This window comes from Acartia tonsa, chromosome 8 (assembly GCF_053477335.1).
Source record: "Acartia tonsa isolate MP-2025a chromosome 8, ASM5347733v1, whole genome shotgun sequence".
Lineage (NCBI taxonomy): Eukaryota > Metazoa > Arthropoda > Copepoda > Calanoida > Acartiidae > Acartia > Acartia tonsa.
Window position 1 is genome coordinate 39,059,839 of NC_137267.1, and position 19,837 is coordinate 39,079,675.

The 19,837-nt window shown below is 33.3% G+C and overlaps 1 protein-coding gene across 1 annotated transcript; it reads left to right on the forward strand.

Annotated features, from left to right (window-relative positions):
- The first annotated feature begins 217 nt into the window (after nt 1–217).
- On the forward strand, nt 218–19,621 carry LOC145326924 (uncharacterized). Its single transcript, XM_080170373.1, has 27 exons — nt 218–341; nt 940–1,022; nt 1,252–1,335; nt 1,888–1,966; nt 2,436–2,533; nt 2,838–2,901; nt 3,441–3,493; nt 5,880–5,943; nt 6,316–6,525; nt 7,082–7,232; nt 7,519–8,155; nt 8,479–8,536; nt 8,826–8,915; nt 10,922–11,017; nt 11,771–11,818; nt 12,520–12,611; nt 13,304–13,409; nt 13,662–13,763; nt 14,599–14,699; nt 15,047–15,132; nt 15,869–15,929; nt 16,271–16,344; nt 16,924–16,964; nt 17,151–17,203; nt 18,168–18,243; nt 18,798–18,874; nt 19,528–19,621. The coding sequence occupies exons 1-27, from the start codon at nt 318–320 to the stop codon at nt 19,559–19,561; spliced, it is 2,742 nt and encodes a 913-aa protein (XP_080026499.1). The 5' UTR covers nt 218–317; the 3' UTR covers nt 19,562–19,621.
- Nucleotides 19,622–19,837: the final 216 nt, after the last annotated feature.

Genomic DNA, 19,837 nt, shown 5'->3' on the forward strand with positions numbered 1-19,837 from the left:
CGTTGCTTTGTACATCGTAAAATTTAGAATATACGTTGATATATTGAAGGTAGAAAATTTGTCGTCAATTTAGGCTGCTTACATGGACCTCATTTGTTGGTAAGTTCGATCATCCAGGAGGAGGGGATAGACATGGAGAAAATGGGGTGGAATCGTTCTTTTGTTTGTGGCGTGTTCTTTTTTTAGAGAACATAAAAAACTACCTAGTGTAAGATCCAAGTAACAATAAATCCATTGAATCAAGCAGTCAATGAGAATAGAAAACAGCTGCAGCCTATAGTTAATCAAAAGGATTTTCAGATATTGAGCAATCGAGTATGGAAGCGGATAAAGATCAAAAGGTAATGTATTTTAAAAGGAACATTGTGAAAATAACTGCACGGTAATGAGTTACGCTTTTTTTGGGCCACAGCATTCCCCCATATGTCTATCAATGGAGCATCTGACATTGCAGCAGAAGAACCATTTTCAACGTCTTTCGAGTGGATGCGCTACGTGTTTAGCCCGGAAAGAGGGGTGGGGGAACACCTAGGAAATGCTAAAAATTTACCAGATTCAAAAAAAAAGATGAGAGGGTTAAGGGGTGACATCGGCACCCCCCAATACTTTAGTGGTGTAATTGGCAACCCGCAGCTGGGAGTTATAAAATTTTATGGTGGGATGAGGTGTGAAAAAAAACGCAGGAACAGGTATACAGTAGGATCGCTACTAATATCCCAGGTATAAGGTATAACCAAAAAGCAAAATAAATATAAAATAATAATTGGGGGGCTAATGAAGAGGTCGTCAATTTTACGATGTGTTGCCCCCTCCATCGACAGCTGAAAAATACGTATAGGTTTCGTGATTATTCTCCAAATTAATTTCATTGTTGGTATAAGCTGCTAATAACCATTGAAGTCGGATATTAAATACTTTTTGTTTATATTTCCCTATTAGCCTGGACTATGGAAGCGAAGACGGGGATACAGTCTCAACTCTCCCCAACTTCCTGGCAGCAAGACTGATCTTCTCAGTCCGAGGTAATCTCTACAGGGAGGGTGTGGGACATTGGGCTGTTTATAACACTAGTCCCGAAATTGTATAACGTTTACTTATTGGTTGTCTGTCTAAACAGCTTTGGGGACTACATTGAATTTTGATTATTTGGTTCAGTAAGTTGAGTGTCTAAACGTTTTAACCACTAATTGTAATCTACAGAAGGAGGAATTTTGTGTAAGATCCAAGTAATAATAAATCCATTATTATTAGAGAGATATTGCAAGATCAACCTGTAGTGGATGTAGCCGCACTCAAAGAGGCTGCTAGCAAAACTTACTACTGCAGAGATTGTGGGTAAATAGTTCATTTTCATTGTTGACAAGCTACACTAAATGTTTTAAAGTAGGTCAATTTGTTTGAAAATTAAATTTGTGCACACCAATCAATGATATTTTTGTACTCTTATAAGGTAATGGATGTAGAATATACGTCGATAATATGACGAAAACTTTGTCGTTAGTTTGCCAACATGGAACTTGTTTATTGGTCAATTTTTTCATCCAGTAGGAGGGAAGGGAATTGGGTAGAAGGTGAGGAAGTGAGGAACTGTTATTTTAGCTCGCTGCGAGTTTTACTTTACTAGAGAACATGATAATCTGGTGAAAGATTCAAGTTATGATTAGTTGTATCAGTTATATCAGTTGCTCTACTGACGGACTGACTGTATTACTTACAGTTAGACTTTAACATGGCGTTTAACAAACACGTAATAAATTTTTTCTATAATTTTTTTTCTGAAAAATAAAGAACATGATTGATAAAAAAATCATAATTTTAGAGAATATTTGTATTATTTAGCCCTTAAAGAAATATAGCTACGGAATATTTTTAAAATCTTATTTTAAGTGGCTGGAGTATGTTGGAAGATGAAGATATTTGTCCCAAATGTTATATCCCTGTATATAACAACGCTGCTTTTAGTAAGGTTAGTCAGGCAGGGAGGAGACGTTTGTCTGTTTATTACTCTAGTCCTCACAGTTTTACAATAGAGTTTTCCTATTCGTTGGCTTAACAACTTTAGAGACTTTTATTGATTTTTGGCGGATTGGTTCATTATGTTGACTGTTTAGTGCAAGTCCGTCCTTTTCGGATTTTCAATATTTCGATTAAGATCCGATGGATTATAACCGGTTCTTAACAATACAAAAAATTATTGTATTGTAGACAATTTTTATTTTCCACATTGCTAACAAAACTGGAATTCATTTTTTCCGTATTCATTCGAAACCGATTAATATCCAGTGGATTAGAACCAGTTCGCAGCCATAAAGAAAAAATAGCATCGTATTATAGCCTATGTGTATCTAGTTTTCTGCGAATATGTACAATCATGAATAAAATTAGAAAGGTTGACAACTTTCTAAAAAACCAAGTAATCAAATGTTAATTTATAGGCTAATTCTGGCACTCAGGAAAACGTTATTGAAGAGGGAGTAGCTACCAAAGTATTTTCTCCGTCCAATCTTCCCTTTGGACTTAATCCTATTAAAAGGTCAATTATTTTGTATTATAATTAGGTATATGTAAGTATTATTCACAAATATTCGCTATCTTTAATCAAAGTAACAGGATGTTTTTCTTCTATCTCTGTGTGTATGTTGTGTGTGTGTGTGTATGTATGGGAGGATATTCCCAACCACTGAATCAATATGGTTTTTCTTTGCACTTAAGCTTCTTTTAGGTCAAGCGAAGGGTTTTTTTTTATTTTGAGGGAGGGTGCCTCTACCCCATTAAAAGAAATGGCTATAAATCCACACCTTAAAAAAATATTAAATTTACATAATTTTTGTTGATAGAAATCCACGAATGATTCTTGAAAAGAAAGGACAGCTCTTTGGCAAGGAACAAGGAAGAGAACAGGTAAAAGATTTTCCAGTATGGCTTCCAAACCGATTAATATCCGTCGTATTAAAGCCTGATCTTAGCCATACTATAATATCATGTATTGTATCGTATTATAGACAATTTTAAATTAAAATCTTAAAATTAATACTAGTTCTGTTGGCCCGGGCCCGGGTAAATACATAACAAACAAATTATATCATTTTGAAAAATATAAAAATCAAGACTGACAACATCCACAAGTAGTGAAAGACTGAATATTGGATAGACAAAGGGACAACGTGTTTTAAAGAAGAGATCTAATAGTAAAAAAATCCATTTGTCATTTGTAGCACGGCCAACGAATTAAGTAAGTTGTTTACGGGTTGTATAGGTACAAAAGCGTTCCCCAATAGCGTTACGAACGGACATAGAGTTATAGAGTAGCTTTGCTACTTAAAAAGTAAATATTTTAATTTGTGAGTCTCAAACATGACTTAACCGACAGATGTCTGTTATTTCAATTGTATTGGACATAAAATTAATATAAGACATTCAATATTTTGATTGAATTCTAGGAGGCTAATATGCAGAATGTTTTTGTGTTTTCACCACTCAATCCTATTAAAAGGTTAGTTAATTTTTTAATGGTGTTCTATAAATCCTAACGCCCCTAGACACCTCTAGAGGTAGGAGGAGGAAAAGTCGACCCTCCTCCATTTTCAATTTGAGATTTAAATATTAAAAAAAATTTTGAGGGGTCATTTTGTAATGGGAGGGTGGAGATTAGTAATGGCAATCCGTAGAATTTTTGGGCCGGATTAGGATTCCGGATTCTTAAAGAATCCGTCGAAAAAAGTGGCGGATTCCGGATTCTTATTTTTTGCGGATTCCGTATTCGGATTCCGGATTCTAGCAATATTTTAAAAGGATTTTTTGTTCTTGGTGTTCTCTATAATTCACTTCCGAGAATCGAACCAGATTTTAAAAGATATTATATAATATATAATGATAAAAATCTTTGCCTTCAAAGAGGAGTTGAAAGAAAAAACTCAAGACGCTAATTTTAGCCTACCAAATAAGAATCCGTAATCTGCTATTAAAAAACGGATTCCGGATCCGGATTGCCAACTATGTTGGTTTAGCGGTTAGCGAAATCCTACACTAGGGACAAGCTTACTGCTTTGTATAAAAGAATAATTTCAGCAACAAATATTACCAAAGTATTCTTTTATATAAGTTACTGGATATTTATCTATCTTTCCTTGTGTGGAGCAAACTGCTGAACCAATTAGATTCTTCATTACAGTAAAGCTCATAAAAGGCTCTAAATCCATCCCCCCCCCCCCAAAAAAAAAAAATATATCTTTTTAAGAGCGAAGCTTTTCTATAATTAGGGTCGGTCCGTATGTCCGGAACGGATAGCTTTTTCCATTAATTTAGACATGTTTGAATTGTCCTATCTATTTCAAACTTTGCATGGTGATTTTTGTAGTAGTTAGAAAATAAAGCAACTCAATAATCGTTACCAGAAAGTCCATACGTTCCAGGGATAAGGGATGGGAAACGTAAGAAAATATTATTCCAGGCCTATTTTCCAACTAGGCCTAAAAAACTAGTTTCGGGATGACGCAGTAGTTAGATTTGAAAACTATGAACAATGATGAAATAGCTATTATATGAATGCAAAGAAAAAAAGTATAGAATAGAATTCAGGTAGTTGATTTCACCTATCATAAAATATAATAAAAACTTTTCAAAGAACCAATATGTTAGTGGCTTTAAGTAGAATCCCGTTATTACTTCGCCAACCCCCCCCCCCCCATTTAAAAAAAAGTTTTTTTTGAGATGGTTAAATCTGATTTATTTTCAAACATTTTAAGGGGGTATCTACTTCACCCCAAAATTTGTATATAGAAATAAACACCGCTTTAGCTCCCCAGCTTTAATAAATAAATTAAGTAGAATTGAATAAGTACATGGGTAACATTCTATCAACTAATTGTTCCATAGCAAACATATAAATTAAGAATTTAAAAAAAAAAATTATTTTACGTTAAATATTAACAGAAAAGTTCAATTAAGTGTGCATTAATTTTTACCAAAATTAATGAAATTTTTTTTTTAACAAAACACAGTACACTTTTATTTACATATTGAACTAGTTTTGTATTTGTGATCATTTAGATGGGTTATCAATTCCACATGAAATGTAACTTTTAAATTGTCTAAAGACATGAGTTTTTCACATTGTTCTAAAGTATAAAATGTTGAATCCTACTCAGTCTTCAAAAAACGATCTCTCAATTTATGTTTTGCTATATGGACATTTATTAATGTGTAAATTTAATAATAAGTTGATGTGATTGAACGTCATATATATTGTTGTCATTCTAATAGCAGAAAGTTTCCATTGTTGTCTTTCTAATAGCAGAAATTTATGTTTGGTTGAATTAATTTAGCCAATAATGAACTGGGGGACGCGTTTGTTATTAATTAATTGGTTAATGCTAAAAGCAAGTTTCAGGCTATTGGATATTGGCCTACAGCCAATGAGGAACTGGGGGAAATGAGTTGATTTTATAGGCAAAAAAGAAAAGTTGCCCCATCACTTTTAAAAGGAGGCTGAGACCTAATTTTCGGTCAGGTTTCCCATCCCTTATCCCTGATACGTTCATTTTAAACATGTTGCTTTTTAACTTTTTTAACATCAAATTTTATGTGATAAAATTATCCCATTGGTCTGATTTTGGAATACTGATTCCTAGGACAACAAAGTACATTGTTATAAGCAAAGCATCTCTATAATCAAGTCCTAAAAATGTAAGCATGTCCTTAAACAATATCCTGTACTTAAGCAGTTTTTCAGCAGATTTATTACAATTTTGTTTCATTCGACTTTTATACATTTATATTCTGATTATTCAGTTCTGACACTATACAAGTGTTAATGTTCGTTTGTCCTCACATTTCAGAGCTTCGCTTTTATGGATGTTATCATCCTTGTTTGTTAATAGAAATCCACATATGATTCTGGAAAAGAGAGTTCAGCGCTGTGGCAATGAACAAGGAAAAGAACAGGTAAACTATTTTCTACCGGGGCTAACAAAACTGGCTTTAATCTCATAATTTTTCATTTGAATATCCGTGGAAAGCTATCTATAATATGATGCGATAAATAACTATTTTCTAGTATGAGCCATATTGAAACATTTATTGTATTGTATGTATTACATTAGATTTTACATAAAAAATAAGTAAAAAATCATTACCAGTTTTGTCGACCCCTAGGTGGGAAGCTTGTACACTTAAAGAAAATATAATCTTGAGGTGGTCGTACGGACTTGTTTTCGTAGTTATCAATCCAAGTCTTTTTTTGTAAAATATCTCATATGACTTGATCTACCTGTAAAACTTGAATAATTCTATCATAATATCTTCAATAAAATTTAGGAAGCTAATGTTCCGAAAGTGTTTGTGTTTCCACCGCCTCCTATGGTACAAGAACCGGTTTCGAATATCGCACCACCAAAAAGCAGAACAAGTGTTAGCAAAGACGATTTTGTTGATTATGGAAGGAAGCCTACTGTTGCTAAGAATCCTAGTTACGTTGTATTTGGTGGACAGGCTAACAGTAGGAAGGATATTAGTCACGAAATAGAGGTAAATGTTTCAATGTTTTAATTTAAAATTAGCACATAATAAATATCAAAGTTGTTTTCATCCAAAAATTTCAGATTAATATTTCCGTCTATGATTAATTTAGAACATTGCCTTAAACCATCCACGGGACAAAAGTAAAGTTTTCTTAAAATGGACATCTTAATCGGATCACTGGTTAGCAAGATCTAAACAGACAAACATAAACACCTCAATGTATCTAAATGTGTCTTAGTTTTCAAGAAATTTATCGCATCGTATTAAGGACGGCTTTCCGAAGATATTATATCAGGTGTAACAAAACTGGTATTATTTTTCTCGTAATTATTCGTATCCGGTGGATAAGAACCGGTTCTCATCCATACGAAAATTAGTTTTATTATTTGTATCTTAATATTCGTGGAAAATTGTTTGTAATACGATACGATGCCAAACATGATTGACAGTTTGGCTAAAAACAGGTTCTAATCCAGTGGATATTAAACGGTTTTAAAAACAAACTTCAATACTTAAAAAAAGGTTATTATAAAAATCCGTTAAAAAAGACATATTTATTTAGAATGATGGCCCTGCTAAGCGTAGCCATGAAAGATCTGCATCCATGAGTCAGTTTAGATCATTTGGACACCAGGAGACACCTTCCTTCAATCACCAGAAGAATGGGAAAGGCACACTTCAAATGGTTTCCAGTTTGTCGGACTTTAATCCAGGTAGAAGATATAATTTATTTTGTTTGATAGAAATGTGCATTTAATTTAAACGGCTTACCTAAAGAACAAGGGACAATTTTAATTTAGAAGGTTAGTTTTTCTTTCTTCACGTTTTTACTGTCTTTTGGCCCATATAACGTTTCCATACATTAGTAAGATCGATATTTTACCCCTTTTTATTAATACTAGCTACTACGCTCTAGTCTCTATTATTTTATTTCTGTTAAATTCGTCCGTCTGTATTAATGTTGACATCATTGTTATTAACAAACACTATTCCACTAAGGGACTGGAATGGATATTGATACTGGAGCTAAGCAGCCCATCATTTATTCTCGCTCCTGGACAGCTACAAAGAATGTTCATTTTGCTGTTGATAAAGATACGCTTGAAGAAGTTGTTTACCACGGAGACTCAAAAACTGACATCGTCACCGCTCGTACAAAGGAAGTTGATAATGAGAAGAGGAAAGGAGATCTTGGCAAAGATGTTGCAGAGAAGAAAAAAGATCTTAACATGCGCACAGACAAGGTCAATAAACCTCTTGAGAAGTGTGATAATCCTGATTTTGTGACTGCCAGCACTGATGCTAATTGGAGAAGCAACCAGGCAGTGAAAAGAAGAAACCGCTCTGCTTCTTATGGCCGACAAAAGATGTCAAAAGTTGGGTCCTCCAGAAGTATTCGATCACACTCTAGTGGAAAATATGGTTTTGACAACAGAAAGGATGATTGTGATAACAACAACGGTAAAGATAACTCTGGAAATCAAACTGTTAGTCTGGATATTCTTAAAAAGGCCAGAAACAGTCAGGAGCAAATAGAGAAGAACAAGGACAAAAATGTTCATGGAAAGGATAATGGAAATGAACAGAAGAAAGAAAAGCAACAGAAAGCACTTTCTTGTGGATTAAGAAATTCAAGGTATAAAATTGAGTAGACGCGAAGCTAATATGCCTGTATGTTCTGTACTTCTGTCTGTAATACTCTTTTTGGTTCCTTTTACGGTAATAAGTGGTTCTTTCCCATTCTCCTCTAAAAATTTAAGGACATTGTATTCAAAGAGGTAGAAAAGGGCAGAAAAATAGCCTAAAATCAATGATGTAATTCCAATAATAAATGGCCCAAAACCATCCTGGTGCCCAAGTGTTTTCTCTCTACAATTGCAGAACCTAATCGGTTTAATAATCTTATGCTACAGACAAAAATCCTTACTACTTTATATGATAAGATAGGATAACATTTAGGTTAGAGAAATGGATGCAAGAAAAGCTCAACATTTTCGACAGGGTTGAAAAACAAAAGGTAAAACTTTGATTAAAATTGTTATAGATTAATCTATAAAAAGTTTTATTCAGTCTATTATCCCAAATATCACTGAGCAATGTGTATATGAAATACTTTAAAAATTGTCTTTAACTTTGGTTCCTGAACGCCAAATTAATTAAGAATTTTGGAAAAAATATATGCATTAAAAAAAAGTAATATATAGGTTCTTAAATCTTTATTTTAGCCCGCTGCGAGTTTTACTTAGTTTCATTATAGCACATGAAAATCTGGTGCAACATCCAAGTAGTAATATATCTATTTTAAGATGAAACTGAACGCTGAACTGATAATTCACAAAGAGGCTCTAGACTCAAAGCAACATGATATCAGGATTATCATTTTCTCAAAACTGAAGGTTAGTCATTTAAAGAAATAGATATAATCTAGAAACACACTCTAAATCAGCTAATAGGAAAATAATTGAGGAAAATCCTGCCTTATGATTGGTTGGAACGTACATATTTTGGTACGAAAGGGTTATTATTTTTTCATTTTATTCACATTTCATTCACATATTGAGTCAGTTATCAATAGTCTTCTTTCCCTCAAATAGAGAATGCAATCGGTTGCATGTATGGTATATATAGAAGAGAATTTAGTCAAATAACATTGGTTTATGGGTTGCGCCTGTTCTGCATATACATTATACATACACGCCTTATATATATAGTTAAACTTTAGATTCCAGGTATTAAGTACTAGAGTTGGCTCGATATAACTATCTCGCTATTGGCTAGGTTTATTCAATGATTTATTTACTTTTTATGAATTTACAATATAAAATACGCTCTATATTTCTATGAAATCCTTTTGTGGCATTCTTTTACTAAAAACCCACCTTGTATTGGCATAGTTTAATAACCAATTCAAAATTAATCTAATAACCTTTACAAACTGACATTTTAATTCATACATTTTATTTCACAAATTCACTCTCTTTAGATTTTTTTGAAAAAGACGACATTGAATATGTTTTTGAAAACATGTTGTGTTCATCACAACATGTTGTAACTTACACAGGGGTGGGTTTTTATAAAAAGAATGATGCGTTATTTCTTTTTATCTTTCCTTTGTCATGAAATCTATGTACTTTTCTCTGTCTCTCTTTCTCTCCCCCTCTCTGTCTCTTTCTCTCTCTCTCTCTCTCTCTCTCTGTCAACAATATTTTCTGAAATAATATTTTTCAATTTATATACTTTAGCATGTAAACTAAGGCTGTAAAATTGTAATCTTTATCCAATGCTGATGTGGCTCATTTGGTTAAGGCATCAGGTTTGAGATGTTAAGTTTCAAGATGAGTGGTTCAAGACTCACCACTGAAATTTTTTTTCAATCTTATATACTTTGGCATGTAAATTAAGGCTGTAAAACTATAATCTTTATCCAATGCTTATATGGCTTTTTTGGTTAAAGCGTCAGGTTTGAGATGTCAAGTTTCAAGGTGGGTGGTTCAAGACTCACCACTGAAACATTTTTTTTCTTTCAATCTTATATACTTTGAAACATTATTTTTTTCAATCTTATTTACTTTGGCATGTAAACTAAGGCTGTAAAACAATAGTAATTATCTCATGATAATTTAGCTCTTATTGTAAAGGCGTCAGGTTTGAGATGTCAAGTTTCAAGGTGGATGGTTCAAGACTCACCACTGAAACATTATTTTTTTCAATCTTTTTTACTATGGCATGTAAACTAAGGCTGTAAAACTATAGTAATTGTCTCATGCTGATTTAGCTCTTTTGGTTAAGACGTCAGGTTTGAGATGTAAAGTTTCAAGGTGGGTGGTTCAAGACTCACCAATGAAACAATATTTTTTTAATCTTATATACTTTGGCATATAATAGCTTTTTGATATTTTACGTGACTGTTATTATAAGGTAAATGTTAAAAAATATTGTTTTACTTTTACCAAATATTAATTATTATCTCAGAGAGTGAAAATGATAATTAGTGTTAAGGGTAGATTTGAACCATCTGACCTGAACTGGAACCTCATCTCTACCCCTGAGCTATAATGACAGACATAAAAGAGAGTAAAATTTTAAATTATACTATAAGAATTGTGTTTTTTGTCTATCTTGTCTTTTTTCACCACTGATAATTGGTCTCCGTCATAGCTCATTTATAGAATGTCGGTTACCTTATCCGTATGATGCGGGTTCGAGGCTCTCCGAGAGGGGGGGGGTTTTGTAGTTGTTAAAAATTGGAAGAATTTATAAAACAAAAGTTGTCACAAATATAGGTATTAAATAACCAACAAGCGAAAGAAATCTGAAATAATAATTTCGTTGTTAATATAAGCTGTTTAGATTCTAGCAACTAATCGACAAGCAGTGGACGCTCTAATTTTAATGTTTTTAGAAATGTGAGGCAGATCTGGAGGTGTTGAACGGATTCCGAAGCAACATTGCTGTAAATGCATGGAAAATGGTCAATTTTGCTGTCAAAAATGTCCAGGTTAACAAGTTTTTACCCCGCCAAATTCTTTGTTTTTGGTTGGTTTGTCTGTTTGTAATACTCTTGTCACACTCTCTTTATGTGATTTAAAGGAAAAGTATGTATTTTTTATCTGTTTAATTAAAAATTTCACGTATCTTGCTATTTTTTGTTTTTGGGCTAAAAGGACAAAAAAAATTGTCATTTAAGCTGTAATTGGATGTCATTGTCTATCTGCTTCCGAAATAGTAGGCTGTATGACTATGTGTCTTTTTATATGAAATCTTGCGCATTTTGGCCCTTGTTTTGATAATTTGCTGAAACTTATCCAGGGGTTGTATATTCTACAAATTTGACCCGGCTGAGGAGGGGAGGGGGGGGGGGAATAGACAGTATGTGGTTGGGGAAGAAAAAATGTAAAAATTAAGAGGACGGAAAGCATTTTTTTCTATTTTTCCCCCCTCTTTGGTGAAAAAAATATATATATGGAAGAGGGCATAATATGAATAAAATAAAGAGTTCTGAAAATGTTTTTCCATTTTATCCCCTTCCTTGCTGGAAAAAACTAGGAGGGGAAATTTTTTTTTAAAAATTGCAGCAGGGGAAAAAATGAATCTTGTGCAGAATATACACCCCTGAACTTTTCCGTACTGCTTTGTAACCTACTACTATCTGATGAGCGATTTTATCGTGGTCAGATCAATGGTTGGTCACATTTTTATCAAAGCTAGGTATTTTTAAAAAAATTTAATTACGAAATTTGGTTCTTTTTAGTTTGTTGACGAGCGAGACAAAATAAATAATCTCCGTGTTGAACAGCAGGTGACCTGTACAACTACACATCCTTGTTAAAAGCGAAGCTTTATATAATTAGGGTCCTCCGTCCATACTTCCGTAATGGTTGCTCTTTTCATTAATTTAGACATATTAGAATTGTCCTATCGATTTTAAACTTTGCATGGTGAGTGATTCCTGTAGTAGTTAGGTACGATTTAGAAAGCGTAGCAACTCTATAATCATTACCAGAATGTCCGTACGTCCATTTTAAACTTGTTGATTTTTAACTTTTTTAACAACAAATTTTTATGTAATATAATGGTCCGATTGATCTTGGTATACTGATTTCTGGGACAACAAAGTAAAATGTTATAAGCGAAGCATCTCTATAATCAAGTTCAAAAATGTAAGTTTGTCCTTAAACAATGTCCTGTATTTAAAAAGCTTTTAAACAAATTTACTTTCAATTTGTTTCGATTTTTACACATATGTATTCTGATTGATTATTCAGTTCTGACACTATACAAGTGTTAATGTCCGTTTGTCCTACCGTTTCAGAGCTTCGCTTTTATGGATGTTGTCATCTTTGTTTAGTAGAGATCCAGGCAAACTCTTCCTTTGTATATACTGTCGTTAAAGTTTCCTACCAAAAAATTAACACAGTTTAAAAAAAATTTCGTTAAGACTCTTTTAATTTTTTATTATATACCTAGGCCATCTAGGGTTTTAAATCTGTTGTTATTTAGGTTTCACTAAACTCAGACGGCACTAAATACTACGAACACAATACAAATCCGCCAACTTTTAGTGGATACAAGAAACCATTTTATTCTAACAGGTATTTTTTTAACAGTAAACCGTGATTATCATGGCTGCTAAACAAGATATACGGCAGAAATTTGTTGTGAAGATTCCTTGTACCAATATAAATAAGAAAATAATCAACTCGTCATGATAATGTGATTTACAGATAGGCTTTGTGAGCCTTTGTAAAGATTTCGTGACATTTTAATATATTATTATTATTATTATTATATATTATTTTATATATATTGTTACTTTGACTCTTTCGAGGCATTTGATAGTCAGGCAACTTACATGTTTCTCTTAGCTTGTATTAAAGATAGACTGCAGAAATGTTGTATGAAAATTGATATAACAATTGAACATCTACTCTTCAAATTATTTTTTCTTAATTTATCATTTTAAGATAACTTACACGTCTTGGGTAACCTTAAAGCATTTTTGACTAACTCAAATAAACGATCGTAAAAAACAGAACCATTTGATAATTATTACCTACTAGATTTTGAAATAGTTTCCAGTATGACTTTGAAACCGATTTATATCTGACAGAATAAAACTGGTTCTGAGCCATGCTAAAAAAATAATTTATCGTATTATAGACAATTTTCAAAGAATAGTTAAATAAACATCATAAAATTTGTACCAGTTTTGTTGTCTTAAATTTTTCATTTTAATATCCGCGGAAAATTGTCTAAAATATTATGCTATAGATAACAACTTTAGGCACTTAACAAACCTGGCTTCAGCAAGGGATGACATCACTTACGAAGAAGAAGTGAAACATCGACATGATGATAATTGTAATGTTGAAGAGAATGACGTTCACCAGGTTGGTTTTGCCTCCCTCTTTGTGTCTCTGTATGATTTAATAGTGACTTCGCTCCTAGTCTCCTGGGGCTTCGCCCCAAAAGATGATGGGAATTTTCCCTCCTATAGGATGGGGAATGGGTCTCATATCCCAAGAATATAGCTTAAAACCACAATAAAAGTTTCCAATATACAAATATTCTATATTCATTTTATCAAGGGAGTTAATTCGGGTAGTGCTATCTTATGGTTTTTATTAAAGTTTGTTTTAAAGGCCGGAAAGGATGATTATCCAGCTGGCAACACGTTTAATCCCAAGCCAGTCCTTTCTCAATCAAGAACTTTTGCGCATCATTCTCACATTGGAAGTGGCCAGGTACATACAAAGTTATTAGAGAGAAATCTCATCCAAAATACCTATACCTTCAATTTCTGTAAATCAAATAAGTTTGTTGAGCTTAAAACTAAGGTTATATTTTCGCTAATCTAGATTAATGTAAATGAGATGTAAAAAAGAATTTCTCATATTATTCCTTTCTTGTAAAAAGGCGATTTTCTATGAGAATATTGAACTCTAAATAATAATAGTTAAACACGTCCTCCTATTCGTTGGAAAATTTTTGGAGACTTTTATTAATTCTTGTGTGTGTTTCTTAGTGTTTGGACCTATTAATCATGGAGTAGGACGAGACACTTGTATGCTAGCACCAGGGCCAGCTCAAGTTTCACGCTCAAGTACACAACCAAGGGGATGTTGCGTGAATTAATTGCGACTGAGAAATTCGAGTTGCCACATGGAGACTTGAACTCGAACTCTCACCACCGTAACTCAGTGCGTTACCACTGAGCTACGACGCCCCTTTTTATTAATTTTTGATGCTGTGAGTATTGGTTTAAAAAATATGACGTAACAAAAAAAATTAGCCAATGAGAGGCCGTTATTGACCGATGGCGGCATGCGTAGTGGACTCTCATTGGCTAATTCTTTTTGTTACGTCATATTTTTTAAACCAATACTCACAGCATCTTAATTTTTGATTGGGTTGTACAAATCTAAAGAGTCCAATATTTTCAATGAATCGTTCATTACCTTATGCCGTGCGTTGTACGTAATAAAATGGATAGGAAATTCCTAATACCAGTTCGCGTATCTATGACCTATGGCAATTGGTCTGTTAGCTGGTTATTGTTAATCTGTAATGATTATTAAGGCCCCGCCAAGTATTGGAAGTGCACCTGGAATCTGTGCAGATTCAGAATCTGGAATAACTATTACAATCAACAATAATCCAAATGCTACCAACGTTGAAAGGTAAGATTATATTCCTATTGCAGTGGGGGGTATCGTTATTTTAGCCCGCTGCGTGTTTCACTTTATTAGAGAATATGCAAACCTGGTGTAACTTCCAAGTAATAATATATCCATTGCATTATACCAACAAGCCAACAGTATTAAAGGCTGAGTTAACTATAGAATTCTTGTACAACATGACATGGATAAAAAAAATGAAAGGGAATTTCAACAAAGATTATATTTCAATTAACCTTTCCCTCTATTCCTGGTACATTTTAATGGTGAAATTGTAACTGACAAAAGAATAACAATTGTTTAATAATTTTTTTAGCTGAGTTATACTTTAAATTAATATCCTTGTTAAGTATTGGAGCCAGCAGGCAAAGAAGAGTGAATCCATTCCCATGTCCATCTCCCTGCATGCGATTTAACAGCCTCTATGACCTTTCAAGTAAGATTTATTTTTCCAGTATGGCAGTATCAATATCCGCTAGATTAGAACCGGTTCTCAGCCATACTGAAAAATTATAGCATCGTATTACAGACAATTTTCCACAAATATTTTTAAAAATCATAAAATTAATACCAATTTTATTAGCCTGGTCCTTCAGTCATTCGGGGCTAACAAAGCTAACTGTTTTTAATCTTTAACTTTTCATTTTAATATCCAAGGAAAGCTGTCTATAATACGATGCGATAAATAACTATTACAGACCTGAGGCACTTGAGGGTATCGTGCCAGATGCCGTCAGGAAGGTGACGGGTTCGAGTCTGGACAACACCGTGTCTAACTAGGGGTGGTGATAAAAGTACCTACCTACTGCTGAAATGACTGATGCGTGACAAGTAGGAGGAACAGTAACGACTTTCACGCAAAGGTCGTGCTGTCTGTTGTAACATTATTTGACCTTATACCTCGTGTTATATAAAAGCATGTTTAAGTTTAGTTACCTATCATAAGAGATAAGCTAATGGGCAATATATTAATGGATATAATTTTATGTATATCCCCAATAAAGAAAAATAGCATTAGGTATATAACCTATATTCTAAAATTATTGGTCAAACGTTTGGGAACTACTAGTTTTTAACTAACCAATCAAAATTCAGTAAAAGTTGTACTTTCTACCAGATAGCCATTTTGATAATAACGAGAATTGATTTGATAACTTTATTCATAAATTTAGGTCAACTAGGACGATTCTGTCAGGGAGAATTTGGAAGCAAGTTTATTATCAAAAGACTAAGGTAAATAAGAAAGTTTTAACTATTTTTTGTGCTTGTCGAGCATATGCGGAGCCTATAACTGCGATCAAATAACCTAAAGTAATAATCAAACAAAACTACTTTAAGCCCTATTAACTAAGTGCCTTGTTTTACATAAAAGAAGGGTAAAACATACAAACAAAATAAAGAAATCTGCAATAAATCATTCGATATGTGAAATTTTGTTTCATATTTTTTATTATATCTCATCTTAAACAGTTTTCTAAAGGTAGGGTAGAAAATTGTCTATTAATCGATACAATACATATATTTTCAGTATGGCACAAATGCGTGTCATATTGGATATTTCAAAATAATTTCAGGGAGGGAGCATGTGCAGAAAGAAACTATGCCTTTGAGAAGCTCAGGCTTCCAAAGAACTTACTCAGCGTGACAGGTGATAATCAGGGAGGGAGGGCACATTCGGATTTTCATTACACTGATCCTCAAAGTTTTATGATAACATTTTCTTTATAATAACTTTAGGGAATTTTAGTTTTTTATTAGGTGGTTCCTAACGTTTCAACCACTAATAGTAATCTTCAAAAGGGGTAATTTTGTGTATCATCAATGGAGATGTACTTCAATTTATCGATCATTGTCTATTAATTTAGATCCCTGTGTGATAATATATTCTTACAAACAACTGTGAAAGATAGAGATTATGCTTATGAAAAGTAACAGGATTTAGTCTGTAACTGTGAGGGGAGAAATTCGCTAAATAAATCAACATGTGACGTCATAAAAATTAGGGGTTTTCTTTCCCACTCCTCCTTTACTCATCCCTAATTTTTTTAATCGACTTTATCCACTCACCTGTAGCTTAGATCTCGTTAACCGCTCAATCGATATGGTTCTTCTTTACAGTAAAGGTTCTCATAGGTTTAAAAAATGTTTTCTAATTATTGTACCAACCAATTAGTGTTAATATTTTGTTCTTTATAGGTATTGATCACTAAAATTATAATTTTTCTAGGTACAAGTGGAGGTCGGAATGTAATCTGCTGTCTGATGGAGGTAAAATAATTGGGTTTTTAGACCAAGGGGGGGGATTTCTGGAACATTCGCATGGAGAAGTTTATTTTGGGGAAAAGGAGCAAACATAAGTATAAATAAAGAAATGTCAAAATATTTGGCTAGGATAGTCTTTGTTGCTTGCTTACTATATACTGACACCTTATAAACCTTGGCTCTTATTTTCAGATTGACACTCGATCACGAGTTGAGCTTCTACGCTACATCAAGAACTTTCTTAGGTTAGTCATAGACAAGGGAACAGGATTCCAAGGCTCGGCAGCCGCCTGTAAACAGTGCAGTGTTAAAAATCTGCTGGAAGTCCAAACCTGACCCAAATTCAGAGTCGGAGCCGGGAGCAGCAACATTTTTGGTGGAGCCGGAGCCGTATTTTTCGTTAAAATCGGCTCCGGCTCCAGATTAGCTAAAAAAGATTTTTTAAGTAATATTATAATTTGGCAACGGTCTATTTCCATATAATAATCTGAAAAACTATTGTTACTTAACAAATAGACACACATCCTTCTACTTTTATATAGCTTTAATCAAATAATAGCAAAATATTTTATATTATTTATTTTATTTTATCAAATTTAATAATGAACAAAAATTGATATATTAATTTTAAGGTAGGAGCTGGAGCCGTATTTCCAGATACGGCTCTTTGGAGCCGGGGCCGTATCAATATTAAACGGCTCCGACACCCTGCAAATATGGCTATCCATCTTTTTTTCAAAGCATCCCAACGGGTAAAAAATTTGAGGCGTAGTCGCGGCTGCGAAGCTCTGCAGGATATAACTATAAAATTTGAAGTCTCCATGCTAAAATCAGATTCACCCTATAAGTTTCTTTTGGTATATTTTAAGTTAATTTGCCAAATCACATCCCTGGGGTTCGATCTCTCTTAATGTATTATTATTTTTTTACTAGTAAATGGTTGACGTTTCAAATTGGTAGAAAAGATGGATTTAGATTAAAATAAATAAACTATTTAATTTATGTTTGAAAAGAAAAGGGAGGGACGCCAAATTTTTAACCCCCCCCCCCCCTTTAATCCTTTTAAATAATCTACTTTGACCGCAGTAATTTTCAGTAATGATTGTGGCTGTAACTCATATTGCGGTTGTTAATCCCTGTTTGAACTCATTAGAAATTTTAGGAGTTTGTTATTTCTGAAATCTTGTATTACTTATTATTTTCTTTCAGTACACTGTTGCCCAGAAAAGAGTTCTGTGAGTTTCTGATCCAATTTCTCAGGGAATATGAACCTTCTAACAAGCAGGTAGTATTCATGCCTTTAGGGCAGGGATCAGCAGCAGCTTGTAAGCTTAAGTGAAATTGTCGTCATGTTAAAACTTGAAAATTCAGCTGGATATCTAAACCTATTCCTAAACAGACAAGGATGACAACATCCATAAAAGGTCTAAAACATGAAGGGAAGACAAACGAACAATAATTCTTGTAGAATGTCAGAACTTAATTAGAAGAACATTAATTTGTAAGTCTAAGCAAAATTGTACTTGCGTAAATACAGGATGCCGTAAAAGGACATACTTTTATTTTTAGGATTTGCTTATAGAGATGCCTCGCATATAATACTTGACTTGACTTGGCTTGACTTGACTTGACTTGACTTGACTTGACTTGACTTGACTTGACTTGACTTGACTTGACTTGACTTGACTTGACTTGACTTGCCTGTTTTTCTGTCTCGGAAGACACTACCGTCCATATCTAAACTCTACACTTATTCCTGTGTCTCGCTAAATTCTGTACTGTTGCTGTAATTTCCAATATCTTCAGCTTCAGACAAAAAAAACTTTATATTATAAATAGGATAAGCATCTTGGCATCATTGAGATTTTGAAGAACAATAATCAGGCAAATACTGCTAATATCTCTCAAATTGACAGGTAAATCAGTTTATTTAACCTTGTACAAAAGTAATAGGATGTCTTTTTATCTTAGTGTATCTGTTCTTAGCGCAGGATCTCATTTACCAATATGATTCTCCTTTACAGTGAAGCTTCCTACATATCTAGGGAAGGTTTAAGAGGATGTTACCAACTCAAATCCTTTAGAGTAATCATCCCTAGAAAAAGATTGACTTTTCTTAAACTAAAATTGGTTTTAAGTGGGGGGTTTACTTTTACCCTCCCAACGCCTTTTCCTTAAGTGCCCCTTAAGGCCACTAGCGGCATAGTCACCATTACAATTAAATTAGTTAGATATTTAGTTAATTAGTATTTGTGCGTCCTTGCGATCGTCTCTTACAGAAAAGATATCAATGCTTAAATTTTAGAGTTGCTTTTCAAATATCTTAAATACTCAAGGATTCTAGGGTATAGGACCATGGAAGATGAATTGGTTTACTTCTTAATAATCAATCATACGGTCTCCAAAGTTTTTTAGTTGGTTTGAAATAAAAGTGTCCGACCTTTTCAATTAATAAGTTTAATCTACAGAGAAGAGTAATTTGATTTATCATCATTAGTGATGTACATCAATATATTGTTCGTTGTCTTATCTCTTAAGATCCCTTGAGTAATATGCCTCAAATTTTTAGGTTCCTAGAGGAGTTGATATCCAAGAAAAAGTAAAGAAATAAATCAGGAAAAGATATAGTAGATCTAGATGGACAAATTGTCCCCGTAATGCGTAAAACTTAAAAATAATATTCACCCCCCTCTAACTGGGGGTAAATTTGTTATGACGGGTGTTAAAAAAATCTAAATATTTTGAGGTTGCCTTTTTTCCTATCCAACCCCTGGTTAAACGATATAATTATTTATCCTTAGAAATTCAACTATTCATATAAGTTTTGTCAAAAGCTTTGTATTGTTATTTACCCAAAAAAAAGCTTTATCATAAGAAAT